At 49.8% G+C, this 12,654-nt stretch overlaps 2 protein-coding genes across 2 annotated transcripts in view; one reads left to right on the top strand and one right to left on the bottom strand.

The window, feature by feature from the left end:
• LOC149355992 (FK506-binding protein 15-like) overlaps positions 1-12,654 on the bottom strand; it is a 282,100-nt gene that overhangs the window by 66,578 nt on the left and 202,868 nt on the right. The window lies entirely within an intron of this gene.
• The window catches only part of LOC149355997 (uncharacterized), a 45,504-nt gene that overhangs the window by 26,593 nt on the left and 6,257 nt on the right, over positions 1-12,654 (top strand). Inside the window, exon 4 of the mRNA XM_089577725.1 lies at positions 11,393-11,609. Within this exon, the coding sequence (XP_089433851.1) occupies positions 11,393-11,609 (217 nt within the window). The remainder of the gene's footprint in view (positions 1-11,392; positions 11,610-12,654) is intronic.

The raw sequence follows: 12,654 nt of genomic DNA, 5'->3' as shown, positions 1-12,654 counted from the left end.
TGGGCCTGCGGTGGAACCGCGAAGGAGACTATGTGAAGATTGTATGAACAATCAGTTCATCAGCAGCCTCTGCGACTACCTTGCCGAAACTGGTCTCCACCCCTTCTTTTAACTTTGTACATCCTACATTCCACTCCCCCTTGCTCAACTTATGCCTCATGGCAGGCTTCTAAAAAAAACAAAAAAAAAAACAACGTCATGAGTCAGCCGTGTGTCTCTCGTCTTGTGCGGTGCTTTCTAGACGCTTTCTGAACTCCAGCCGCACGCAACGCAATGTCAATCCGGACCGCGGCATCCGCGTTTTAAAACAAAATTTGGTTGATTACAGCTGCTCCAGCTCGTGCTGCCGGCTGAGCCTTCGCTACAGATTGCGTACCTTCAGTGGTCATTGACCAACCTGTGGTTGCAAGCACCTTCTACCTCTGTAGTTAAGAGGGATCGTCCCCGGAAAGCGCGGCCGTAAGCATTTTTTTTAAAGACTCATCCTCCGATGTAAGCGGAAAGCGTGAAGTCTTGTGAAGTACAGCCGGACAAATCTTTAGCTGGCGGGCGTGACGGCCGCTTTTTCTGTGCTCCTGTGCTTTACGACGGAGCAAACCTGCGGAACGCTCAATATTAAGCGCGGCCTTAGTGAGCCTGTGCTTAGATTTGGTATTTTCGCGTTTGCTCCGTCTTAAGCTGCAGGCGCATGGATAACGCGTCCGTCACGCACGCCAGCTAATGATTTGGCCGGCTGTACGTAACATTTGTACGTCATGGCCTCACCTTGTCTTGGAAAGTATTATTTTCCTGCGTTTGTAGCGATAGCTACAATACGCCAGCCACTTCGCCCCTTCAGCCTGGTTGCACTTTCGCCGCGGTTGCACCTCGGCTGTGGTCGCACCGACCTTGAGCCGTTGCCTAGAAACCGCCGCGATGGACACCCGAACCGCACCGTACAAGAAGGAACAAAGTGTGAGTGAAAGAAGAAAGAGAAAGAGAGGTCGTAATGAAGAAAATGAAAATTGTATTTGGGGAAATTACGCAGTAACTGTCTCCCATACCTCGGTGGACACCCGTCATCGGCTTGCAGAGGAAGGGAGGAAGTGGTAGTGAAAGAAGAAACAAAGAAGGGCTGTAATGAGGAAAATGAGTTTGAGGAAATAAAATTACGCAGTAACTGCTCACATATCTCGGTGTACACCCGTCATCCGTTTGATGACGTCAGAGATTACCGAAGTAAATAACCAGTAGCATTACATCGCTCAACCGCAGCGAAGCCTAAGCGTAGTCATGGCCTGTAGATCGCTAATTAATGACGCAGTAATCCTCTGTCATCTTGGTGGACACCTGAACCACACCGTACAGGAAGGGAGGAAGTGGGAGTGAAAGAAGAAAAAGAAAGAGGGACCGTAATGAAGAAAATGAGAATTGTATTTGACGAAAGGAAATTACGCAGTAACTCTCTCGCATATCATGGTGGACACCCGTCATCCGTTTGTAGAGAAAGGGAGGAAGTGGGAGTGAAAGAAGAAACAGAAAGGGGCCGTAATGAAGAAAATGAATTTGAGAGAAGAAAGTTACGCAGTAGCTGTGAATCCACGTCCGCGGACGAAGATGAAGAAGGAATTAGTGCACTGCACGGGCTCGGGCCGGCCCGAAAGCCCGGGCCCGGCCCGGCCCGCGGGCCGGGCCGGGCCGGGACATGATCTGTTTTGCCGGGCCTGGGCCGGGCCCGGGCCTGAAGTTGCGGGCCCGGGCCGGGCTCGGGCTTAAAGCTGCGAACCGGAGTCGGGCTTGGGTCCGTACAGAAACGGCTGGTGTCCGACTATTCATTCACTTTTGCAGAGTGAAGTACACAACGGCGGCATTGGAGCAGCGACACAGATGAACTATGGGTTATAGTACGCGCTGAGAAAAAAAAACTAAGCTTTACTCATTGACTTATTTATATCCTTATTTCCTCGCCGCTGTGGATTAGTGGTCAAGGCGCTTGATTACTGAGTTGGGGAACCAGGGTTTGCTGCTAGCCTCGGCGGCCGCATTTCAGTTTCGGCGGCAAGCATGACAGCCATGTACTTTGCATTATCATTGCTCGTTGAAGAAACCCAGGTGGTCGAAATGATCCGGAGCCCTCTACTTCGGTGTCTCTCACAGCCTGACTCCCCTTGGGTGCTTAAGCCCCCAAAACAGCTTTTATTTTATAGCTATATTTTTCTCATGTGAGAAAATTCACAAACTAAAGCGCGTTTCGTTTTCTTTTTGATCAGCCGTCCGGAACGTCTCGTAAATGAAATAGCCGCAAAAGCTCGCGAGAGTTTGTAAATCTCATCTCATAACCACATATCTTTCCCTCCTCGCTTCTTCAGCCTCGCTGTCATGACAAGTGTTTTTTCCTGTAAGTTATCACGTGGTTCGCGCGTTATCTTCCGCTCCACCAGTAAGAGCAAAATTCAACCGGTGAGATCGCATTCACTAAAAAAATGTTATCCCACTGCTTGCTAGGCAGCTTTTATGTTTATACTTCTGGGCGGCAAAATATAACTGATTAAAATCATGGGGGAATGAAAATTAGTCTATTACGCGCGTATGCAGCTCTTTTTATTTGGCTCTCGGAACTTCCGAGTTCATCTCTGCGCACCTACACGAGATCACTGTCCAAAAGACGGGCCTGGCGAGCACTGTTCTTAATCACTTCCTTCTGGGTTAAAAAGAACCAACTTTCTGCAAGCCAAACTGTGGTTTCAGAACCTTTGTCGGCCAGTTTCTTATCGGTCTAGTAGCAGTCTACTTGCTCAGAGTGAGCAACATACCTCAAGCGTTACTGTGAAACGAGCCGGGCCGGGCCCGGGCTGGGCTTCACTCCGGGATTCACGGGCCGGGCCGGGCCCGCTAGAGCGATAACTTAGCGGGCCTGGGCCGGGCCCGGGCTTGAAGCCGCGGGCCTGGGCCGGGCTCGGGCTTCAGGTCTCGGGCCCGGGCCGGGCTTGGGCCTCAGATTGAGGCCCGTGCAGTGCTCTAGAAGGAATGCCCTGCGAAACGCAGCGGCGAAAGATTGACTTTGCAGTATTTGTTCCACAATCTCGAGCTATTTCTATTTCGGAGGAGGAGGGGGGGGGGGGGGGATGGCGCTTCTCGCAGTGTTTCGTTCACTCTTTTTTTTCCTTCCTCGCCCAGTTTATTTTTTCTTGCACGTAGCTATGACGCCAAGCATATTCTTTTTGGCAGTTTGCACCGAATTGTGGTTCGCTGCGTGCGCATCCAACGAAGACGCAGCGTTGAGTCATTTTTTTTTCACTCTGAACGATCGAGAGACCCAATCAGCTCGACTACTTGGCCATGTTAGCGAGCGCATCCTTTCATATATGTTTTTTTTCGTCAGTGTCATCTCTAGTTAGCGATCGTCTTTTTCATACCTGTGTGTCAGTTTACGTGAGGTGCCCACAGTTTTACGACCTCAGGGGCGGGAGTCCATTTTGCTCGAAATGCACGGCGAAGCGCCGACCCGAGAACCGTAGAGTATTTTCTGTAAAAGCAAGCCTGTGCGAGCGTCCAGTTCGATGTGTATTAGTGTGTTTCTTCACCACCATCACCCACATCACCATCAGCTGAACTCCATGCTGCACTGATGGCAACAGCGGCAGCGGCGGGTCCAGCGGCCGCTGTAGTTGCGGCTACAGACCAGGGCCCGGCAAACAAGAAACTGCGTGACGACCAAGCCAGCAACGAGCCTCTGACCGACCATCCAGAGGACATGGACCAAGCATCGATCACAGTTGTCTCGTACAAGAAAAAGAGAGCTACCGGTGTTCCTGTAGTTTTCAGGCCCACCAAGGAAGGAGGAAGCCTATGGAAAGCCAGCCCCACCACTGTGCCTTCGGCGGTTGTAGCATCGGCGCAAGAAAAAGTCCTCAGCCATCGCATTCACAAGGATGGGAGCCTGATGGTTATAGTATCGACGCTGCCCGCCGCCAACCGTCTGCTCACGGTAACTAAGCTGGCTGAAGTGGCCGTAGAGGCCCGAGTCCCATACTCTTACATGGCAAGCTATGGCAAAATACAAGATGTACCTGTCACCTACACAGACGAAGATCTGAAGGAATACCTACGCGACCAAGGTGTCCTTTCAGCAAGGAGGCTAACCGCCTACACTCCTGAGGATGGCGGAAAGATCAAAGAAGTACGCCGTCGCACAGTTGTATTGGAATTCGCAAAAGATGCGCCGCTACCAAAAAGAATAACGCTTGGGTTCTGTAGTTACCCTGTAACTGAATACGTCGGAGCAGCAACTCAGTGCTATAAATGTCAGAGGCATGGCCACATATCAAGACACTGTAACGGCCCCGTGCGCTGCAAAGTGTGCGCTGGCCCCCACTCGCACAAAGAATGCACTTCGAGAGCGCAACCTAAATGCGCTAACTGCGGTGGTCCACACCCTGCTTCCTATGAAGAGTGTTTATAAAAAGAGAGCAGCCACAGTTGCTCGCACGGCAGAGCAAACACAAGGGAAACCCCCTAAGCGCCATGAACCACCACCTAACCCCGACGTGGTTTTCACGACTACGGCAGCTCTTTTCGAGAATCAGTCAACACAGCGTGGCAAAGCAGCTGAAAAGACCTACGCAGATGCAGTAAAAAAGAAGCGTGGGAAGTCCGTTGGTTCTTCTCCTTCATCAAAGCTGCTGCAACGCACTGCACAAGATCCGACAAACAGCGTCGCTCGCACTGAGCCTAAGGCGCCACAACATGACAGGAAGATCAGCGACAGGCCGCAAACCGGAAGCTCTGAACAAGATATCACAAGCCTACTGATTCCGATGCTGTTTGCAGCCATCAAGGCTCTTATCTGTGCAAACGCCTCGTCAGGAGGACTCCCAGAAGTAGAAGCTGTCCTTGCAATGGAGCCGTTGGTGTCGGTCTCCTACGCTCCGCAGGGGCGTAATACCACACTTCAGTAATCATGGCTTCAACAGCGAGAACTTCGCCGCAGCTGACAATCCACAACATCTTTCGTGCATGCACCATTTTCCAGTGGTATGCTCGCGGGCTACGCTCTAAACTCTCAGATTTCCGACTGCTCGTGCGAGCGTACCGCTTCCCCTTCATAGTCATCTGTGAATCACGCGTCGAGGAAACTTTCCGACTCCACGGATACTATTTCCATCATTCACAACGACCAGATAACGTCAGCAGATTGCTGATAGGCTTTCGCAGGGATATCCCGGCCTCATCGGTTGATGTCCCGCCTCACAGCGACAATGAATACATGTGCGCTGTCACAGTTATTGCCGGACAACAGTACACTCTGATTGGAGTATATCTTGAATCAGGCAAGCCATTTGATGCTTTGAGACTTGATAACTTGATAGCAAGGACGCCCTCACCGCATATTATTTGCGGAGACTTCAATGCTCATAATGAAATTTGGGGCAGCTCACATACATGTGCCCGAGGTGCCAAGCTTGCAAAACTTCAGCATTCAGTTCAGCCATTAAATGACGGCAGCATCACCTACCTCCGAGGCCCGACGACTACCAGCAGCATCGACGTGACATTTGTCACAAGTTCATTCGCCCACAACTTTGGCTGGTGCACTGATTTGGAGACACGCGGAAGCGACCATTACCCAATCCTCATATCGGCTTTCCATGCGCAGAGGAACCCAAAGAAATTCCTTATAAAATCTACAGACTGGGACGCATACAAGGACGCTGTAAGCAGAGTAGTTACTGCGGCAACTCGCAATGGGGAATTAGCATCGACAATGGCGTATTGCCTGAGAGCGAGTACACAAATTACAACTAAAAATGATAGCCTACCTTCAAATGATGACACATTTCAAAGGCTCTGCGCTATACGCAGGCGAGCTGAAAGGAAAGCTCTGCGCACAAGAAGCCTCGATGACCTACGTGCATGCCGACGGGCACAACGTCACATTCGACGTTACACGGATAAACTCAGTCGGCAAAAGTGGCGTGACTTTTGTTCTACGCTGGATGTGCGCCAACCAGTAACCAATATTTGGCGGATAGTTAGAGGTATGCGCACGCCACTTCAACAACTCCACCCCTTCGCTGCACTCTCCCTTCACGAACAAAAATCTATAAAATAAGCCTCAGAAGAATACTGCAGGCTACTGTCGGCAGGATCAGGGCATTCGACACTCTCCGCAGATGGTCAAACAGGCATCCCAAAGGCGGCAGTGCCAGAGTTAGACCTTCCTTTCACAATGGAAGAACTATCCACATCTATCGCGGAGACAAATAGACACACGGGTCATGATGAGGTGACCTATGACGCCATTGCAAAGCTACCCCACACCTCCCGTCTTCGACTCCTGGAGTATTACAATTCTTCCTGGATGACTGGTGAGGTCCCCACGGATTGGAAGCTGGCGAAAATTGTGCCTGTTTTGAAACCCTGTAAGCAGCCAACAAGCTACGCATCATTCCGGCCCATTGCCCTACTGAGCTGCGTAGGTAAGCTAATGGAGCGCATGATCTGCAAACGCATAACTTGGTTCCTAGAAAGCCGAAATGAGTTTCCCCAAGAAATGAACGGGTTCCGTCAAAACAGGTCTGCGACTGACAATACCATCCCCCTCGTCTCATCAATCGAGGAGTACCTTCATGCTGGGTACATTCCGACAGCCGTTTTCCTAGACATCAAGGCCGCCTTTGACTCTGTCTTTCACCATGCAATTCTCGCAGCCTTTGCCAGTCTTGGCCTTGGAGGAAAGCTATACAAATGGATTGGGCATTATTTAAAAGAACGGCAAAATTTTATGACCACTCCAAATGGTCAAACACGCTTTCACGCAGTGGTGAAGGGCGTACCACAGGGAGCGGTGCTCAGCACTCTCCTGTTCAATATTGTCCTTATACACATAAGAAGAAACCTTCCGCGAGGGGTCCGTATAACAATTTATGCTGATGATATCTGCATCTGGACCGCATCACGTTCGCGCTATATTACCCAGCAACGTCTACAGGGAGCGCTATTGCACATTTCGATGTACCTGGCTTCCAGAGGTCTTCGTCTCTCGCCAGAAAAAGTGTTGCAATGGCGTTTACAAGAAAAACGATGTCCCGATATCCGCTGCTCCTAGGCGGACGATCGCTACCATATGTACGATCTCAGCGATTCCTGGGTGTTGTAATCGACTATAATCTGTCATGGACACCTCAGATCAAAAAACTCCGCGAGAGGATCACTGCAGCATCGCAAGTGTTTAGGTTCATGGCGGGAACAAGGTGGGGTAGCAACTGCCGATCAATGCTTCTGCTTGAAAAAGTCTACGTTGAAGGAACCTTGCGCTACTGTCTACCAGTGTTTCTAAGATTATCTACATCAAGCAATAAGACTCTCGTTGCCGCACGGAACAACTGCCTGCGAATATGCCTTGGCCTCCCAAAGGGTTCCTCTGCATCAGGAACAGTAGCTGAGGCAGGATGTCTCCCACTAGAGGTGATTGCCGCCCAGGAAACTATGCGTACCCATCTCCGCCATGTTCTTCAAGGGAAGAAGCACTTCCTGCACCGTGTCCACCTAACTCATAGCAACTCTAGCTTTGGCCAGGCAGTGCAGCTCCTGCCCAACCCTACTATTAATCAGCCACAGAAACTACTACCTCTGGCCTTTCCTCCATGGACACTCTCTCCTCTAAAGGTGAAGAAGTTTGTTCAAGGTGTGAATGCAAAGAGCCGCATGCCACAGGCAGCGCTTCTGCAAACTACTCTCGCCTACTTAACGGAGGAATATAGGCAGCACACCCATATCTTCACCGATGGTTCAACTACTAAAGAAACCTCTTCATGTGGCCTTTATGTGCCCTCAACAGGCCATGCCCTTTCTTACCGGCTGCAGCGGAGGACATCCTCTACGACAGCTGAGCTTCACGGCATTAAGGAAGCTGTTTCTTACATCCTGCGCCGAACCGCCGGCCGTTGGGTTATCTTCACCGATTCAAAAGCATCTCTGCAGATCCTGGCCAACCTGCTGAAGAAAACGAATCACCAGCAAGTTTCCCTGGACATCGGATATCTACATCATTTTGCTATTGCCGCAGGCCACTGCATAACATTTCAGTGGGCACCTGCTCACTGTGGCATTCAGGCTAATGAAAAAGCAGATGAAGCGGCCCGTAAGGGCCATCAACATCAGAGATACATTCGAACTTTTTTCACGAAATCTGATGCGTCCCAAATGGCTAAAAGTTTTGCTTCCGAAGAAACGTATCGGCTTTGGAGTTTGCCGACACATCAGTACCAATTTCTTCACTCAATCGACCCACATCTTAGATCAAGACTCTCACCCAGAATTCCTCGACATCTGGAAACACTTTATCATCGACTTCGTCTGAATGCGGCATATACAAACGGCTTACGATACCGTTTTAGACAAATGAACAGTCCGCACTGTGACAACTGTGCCTCGATAGAAACTGTGGAACATATCTTGCTTGAGTGCCCTGCGTATGCTAACGAGCGTGCGTACTATGAACATTGCATGCAGAAGCTCTGCCCAGTGCCCCTAACAATGGACAAAGTTTTAGGTCCCTTAGCCTGCCTTAGGCAACAGAGACTTGCAATGAACTTTCTATTCACATATTTAAAAGACATTGGACATCTCGATAAGCTTTAAATTCACATGCACGTTACCTTCATGCATTCTTCATGCAGTGAACTTCGTCAGCCCATTTGACGGACTATGCACTCCATCATTCCATAGGTTACATCAATACTCGCCATTGCATCCTTAGTACCCGTTTCATGGCCGCACTTTATCTTCGTTTTTTTTTTACCTCTTCCACACTGCTCTCCTTCTGTCTTTATCTCCCAAATTCCCCTCCCTACGCAGAGTAGCATGCCAGCGATTTTTCAACCCCGGCTAAATTCTCTGCTCTTCATTAAAGGGTCTCTCTCTCTCTCTCTCTCTCTCTCTGTTTCTTCGGTGCGTTTGTGTCTTTTCTTTGTTCCTGAGTTGTTGGCTTTCAACGCAGTTGAGAAAAACCAGGACAGCGGCGGTGCAGGCTCGAAGGAGGAGCGAGAATCAGTGTCTGCGTGGAGTGTGCGAACGAGTCGAAGGCTTCACGACCCGGCACAGCGCATAGAACGCGCTGAAGCATACATGAACTGGCACGAATAACTAAAAATCATATCTTTGTGGGCTTGTATGCGTGTGCGAAAACTAAAAGCGTGACAGAAAGCGCGCGCGCAGCAAGCAGTAGGCTACGCCGAGTACGAGTACGACTACGAGTAGGCTACGCCGGCCCGTCACCCGTCACTCCCAACGGCGCACCACTGGACTGCCTCTGTGAATTTTTGTCGAATAATGATATCTGCAAGGCTCGGGGTGCCAGCGTAGGGGACGAGGAGGTTGGTTTCTCGAAAGGAAGGGCGAAGGGGCTTTGATTTCAGTTCTTACTGCTTTTCGGTGCGGGCATGGCTCTGGTATTTTGCAGAGGTTATCTTCAATGCCTCCTTTATGCACTGGGCTTCTTTGTTTAAAATGTCCAGACCACCTGGTCAATGGCCCTTCGGCCATGCCGACTCTAGTGCTGCCTGCCAAGGCTACACGAAAATAATGCATTTCAGCGATTCGTGTGCGCCGTGAGTTTGAGTTTTTGACGTCCGGGGTACTGTGCTGTGAGAGCTAAGCTGAAATTACTGACCGATGACCGCAAACCACCGGTGGCTTCGTGCAGCCGCGATAAGATGAGGAACTAGGCCATGTATGTCAAAAGTGCTGTTCGCGTATCCTTTCCAGTGTGATAGTGTGACTATCACCAGGTGATAAGTCGTATGAAGGTATATTTGCGAAACTAATGCTGGCAATACAGAAAAGCGCTCACTAAAACGTCTTGCGGGGCTAGTGGGATATGCTTGGTATATGGTTTATGGTGCTTTAACGTCCCAAAATGACTCAGGCTATGAGGGACGCCGTAGTGAAGGGCTCAGGAAATGTCGACCCCCTGGGATTCTTTGACGAGCATTGGCAGCGCACGGTACACGGGCCTCTAGAATTTAACCTTCATCGAAATTCGACCGCCGCGGCCGCGATCGAACCCGCGTCTTTCAGGCCAGCAGCCGAGCGCCATAACCACTGAGCCACCGCAGCGGCGGAGGGTGATGCATTGTTTTCTTGAAAGAGTAATGTAGCGCGATATTTTAAGACCAGGACACACACAGGCGCTGACTCCAAATATTTTTACTGAAGCAGACACATGCTACATTTATAAACAAGAAGGTACTGAGCACATACGCATTCATGACTGTAGGAAAAAAAAAAACAAAAGGCATAGTAGATGAAGAAGGGCAGACTGCACATTGTCGCCTACTTAATAATCTGAATTCACTGGCTCGCAGAGAGGCTGATGTGGTGCTGACGCAGGTGCTGACGCAGGGGCTGCCTTGAGGGAATCAAAATTCTAAGTTGAACTAAGGACAAATTAACTTGCGAATTGTCAGAAGCGTTTTTCATCAAGGAAAGAGGCAACACGTGCGTCAGCACCGCATCAGTCTCCCTGCAAGCCTTGAATTCATAAAATTAAACAGATGACAATATGCGAGTTGTTTCCTTATCTACTAGGAGTTTTTTTCCTACAGTTATGAATGTGCATGAGCTGAGTACCTTCATTCTTTACAAATGTAACACGTCCCTGCTTCAATAAAAATAGTTTGAGTAAGCACCCGTCCTGTCAAGTTATTTCTGTGTCCTCATCTTAAAATATAAAGCTGGATTACATTTCCCCCCCAAAAAACTGCAAAGCACTCAGCGACTGATAGCTTGAGTGATACACAAAGTCTACGCAGACAAGCCGCTCGGCTGTCCTAGCGGTGACTAATCTGACAGCAGTGCAGGCACTTACCGGGTTATCGGTCATTTTCTCCAAGGTCCAGGCGCCAGTGGTGCTTACTCCGTCATAGCGACGTTAAACCACAGTTGGGGAAAGGGCGCGTGATCATGCGACGTAACGCAACAAGTCTTCGTTAGCGGCACCGGTTTCACATTTCGCTATCGCGCTTTCTTTGCGTGTGTGAACTTGATTTAGGCCTCACTTTTTCTTTCCTTTATTGCGTGGGCTTCTGGACAGTGGAAGTGCGTTGAAGCTTAGGACAGACAGATAGCGGCATCTTCACCGAATGACGGCTATACGGCCAACACAGTAATAATGAACTCCTACGAAGGTTAATGCCTACGCGCTCAATCACAACAACGAGTCTTTAATCTTTGTGTACTCGAGATGTCTAGGTTCCGTCATGCACTTTAGATAAAGGGATACCGCTCTACTTAGCCTTCATGTTGGGCAAGGCTCCGGAAGTTCATTGCATTTGGCTTTGCTCGGAGCCATTTTAGTTCTCGTCATGTACTTTGCCAATATGACGGACTTTGGCCAAACTCTTGATTTCAGCTGCAGGAGCTCCATCAAAGGCAGCCGGCAGCAAGCCCCAGGCCCGCACCGACATGTGCGTTGTCCATGAGGATAATATGCCTGACTTGCCCCACGGTTTCCCGTCGGGCACACTCTTCAGGAAGCCGCCCGGCTGCCTCGTGCAGCGTATCGCCGAGGCGATACACGACAGCCCACGAGGCATGCTGAGGGTCCAGCATGTGTACGACGCAATGCGGTGTGTCTTTTGCCATTATCGAGCATGAGGTTGCGGGCGTCTTTGGCGTGAGCGCCAGTTTTCCGGATTAAACGGTGGGGTTACCCACCAGCTGTGTCGCTGTTGTGAGGAGCTGTTCAGTGGAGTGAAAGCTGTCACTATGACGGTGATATTTCTTAGTCTCGGGAGAAGTAAACTGCCATCCGTCACAACAGCCCTTCAAAACGCGAGTATTCAGAGCCCGTTGCGCATCAGGCCGATCCCAGTGACTGCGGTCACGGGAGCACGGGTATGCCGTACGTGTCGAGGCTTTTTAGCGCGGTACACTGTGACGGGGAAGAGCTGCAGTATTCATTGAGCGGGCACACATTACTCGCTAGAAAGTACTCGATCTTCGTTTATAGTCGTTTCTCATTTTTTTTTAAATCAGCAACAAGTAATGTCCTTTTCGTCTTGGAGTGTGATGGCTCGATAATCGTCCTTAGCGTACTATAGACTGTTCACGGCGTCATTCGGTGTGTATTCCTGGCATGCTACGTTAGAAGTTCGATACAGGCAAACATTTCGTACTTGTCTGCTACATCCCCTTTCGTTAGTACGTATTTTTTCTGCAAAATCTTGGCGGAAATCGTGGATAATAGCCTCCCTTTTTTTCTATCTCTTGGCAGTGCAGTGATGGCATAGACTGACGAGTTGCGCAGCTCTGATTGAATTGGTTAACAGAACAAAAAATCGCAATCGAGTGCAATCCGTTCTATCTTGTTTTAAGATGTAGAATTACATTTTTTCCCAACACTGGCCGATGATGGATGCGCAGTTCCGCTCATTACTGTCTCGGACATGTGTTGGGCGGCAACATCGGACTTAACGAGACACCGCACTGCTGATGTAGGAGCAAGACGCTCTTTGTTCAGTATTGGAGACGAAGGCTCCCGTGTAGTGCGGTCGCCTCCATGCCGGTGTCCATCCCGCTGCGTTTAATGCTATGAAGCGCAAGTCTGCGCTGCAGTGTATACTATCATGCAAGTATTTTATGGACTTGGACAACAGCTACTCGTCAGCTGCT

The sequence above is a fragment of the Amblyomma mixtum genome, chromosome 3 (genome assembly GCF_055824585.1).
Source record: "Amblyomma mixtum isolate Tamu chromosome 3, ASM5582458v1, whole genome shotgun sequence".
Lineage (NCBI taxonomy): Eukaryota > Metazoa > Arthropoda > Arachnida > Ixodida > Ixodidae > Amblyomma > Amblyomma mixtum.
Note: the sequence above shows the minus strand (reverse complement) of the source record. Positions and strands in the feature narration are given on the sequence as shown.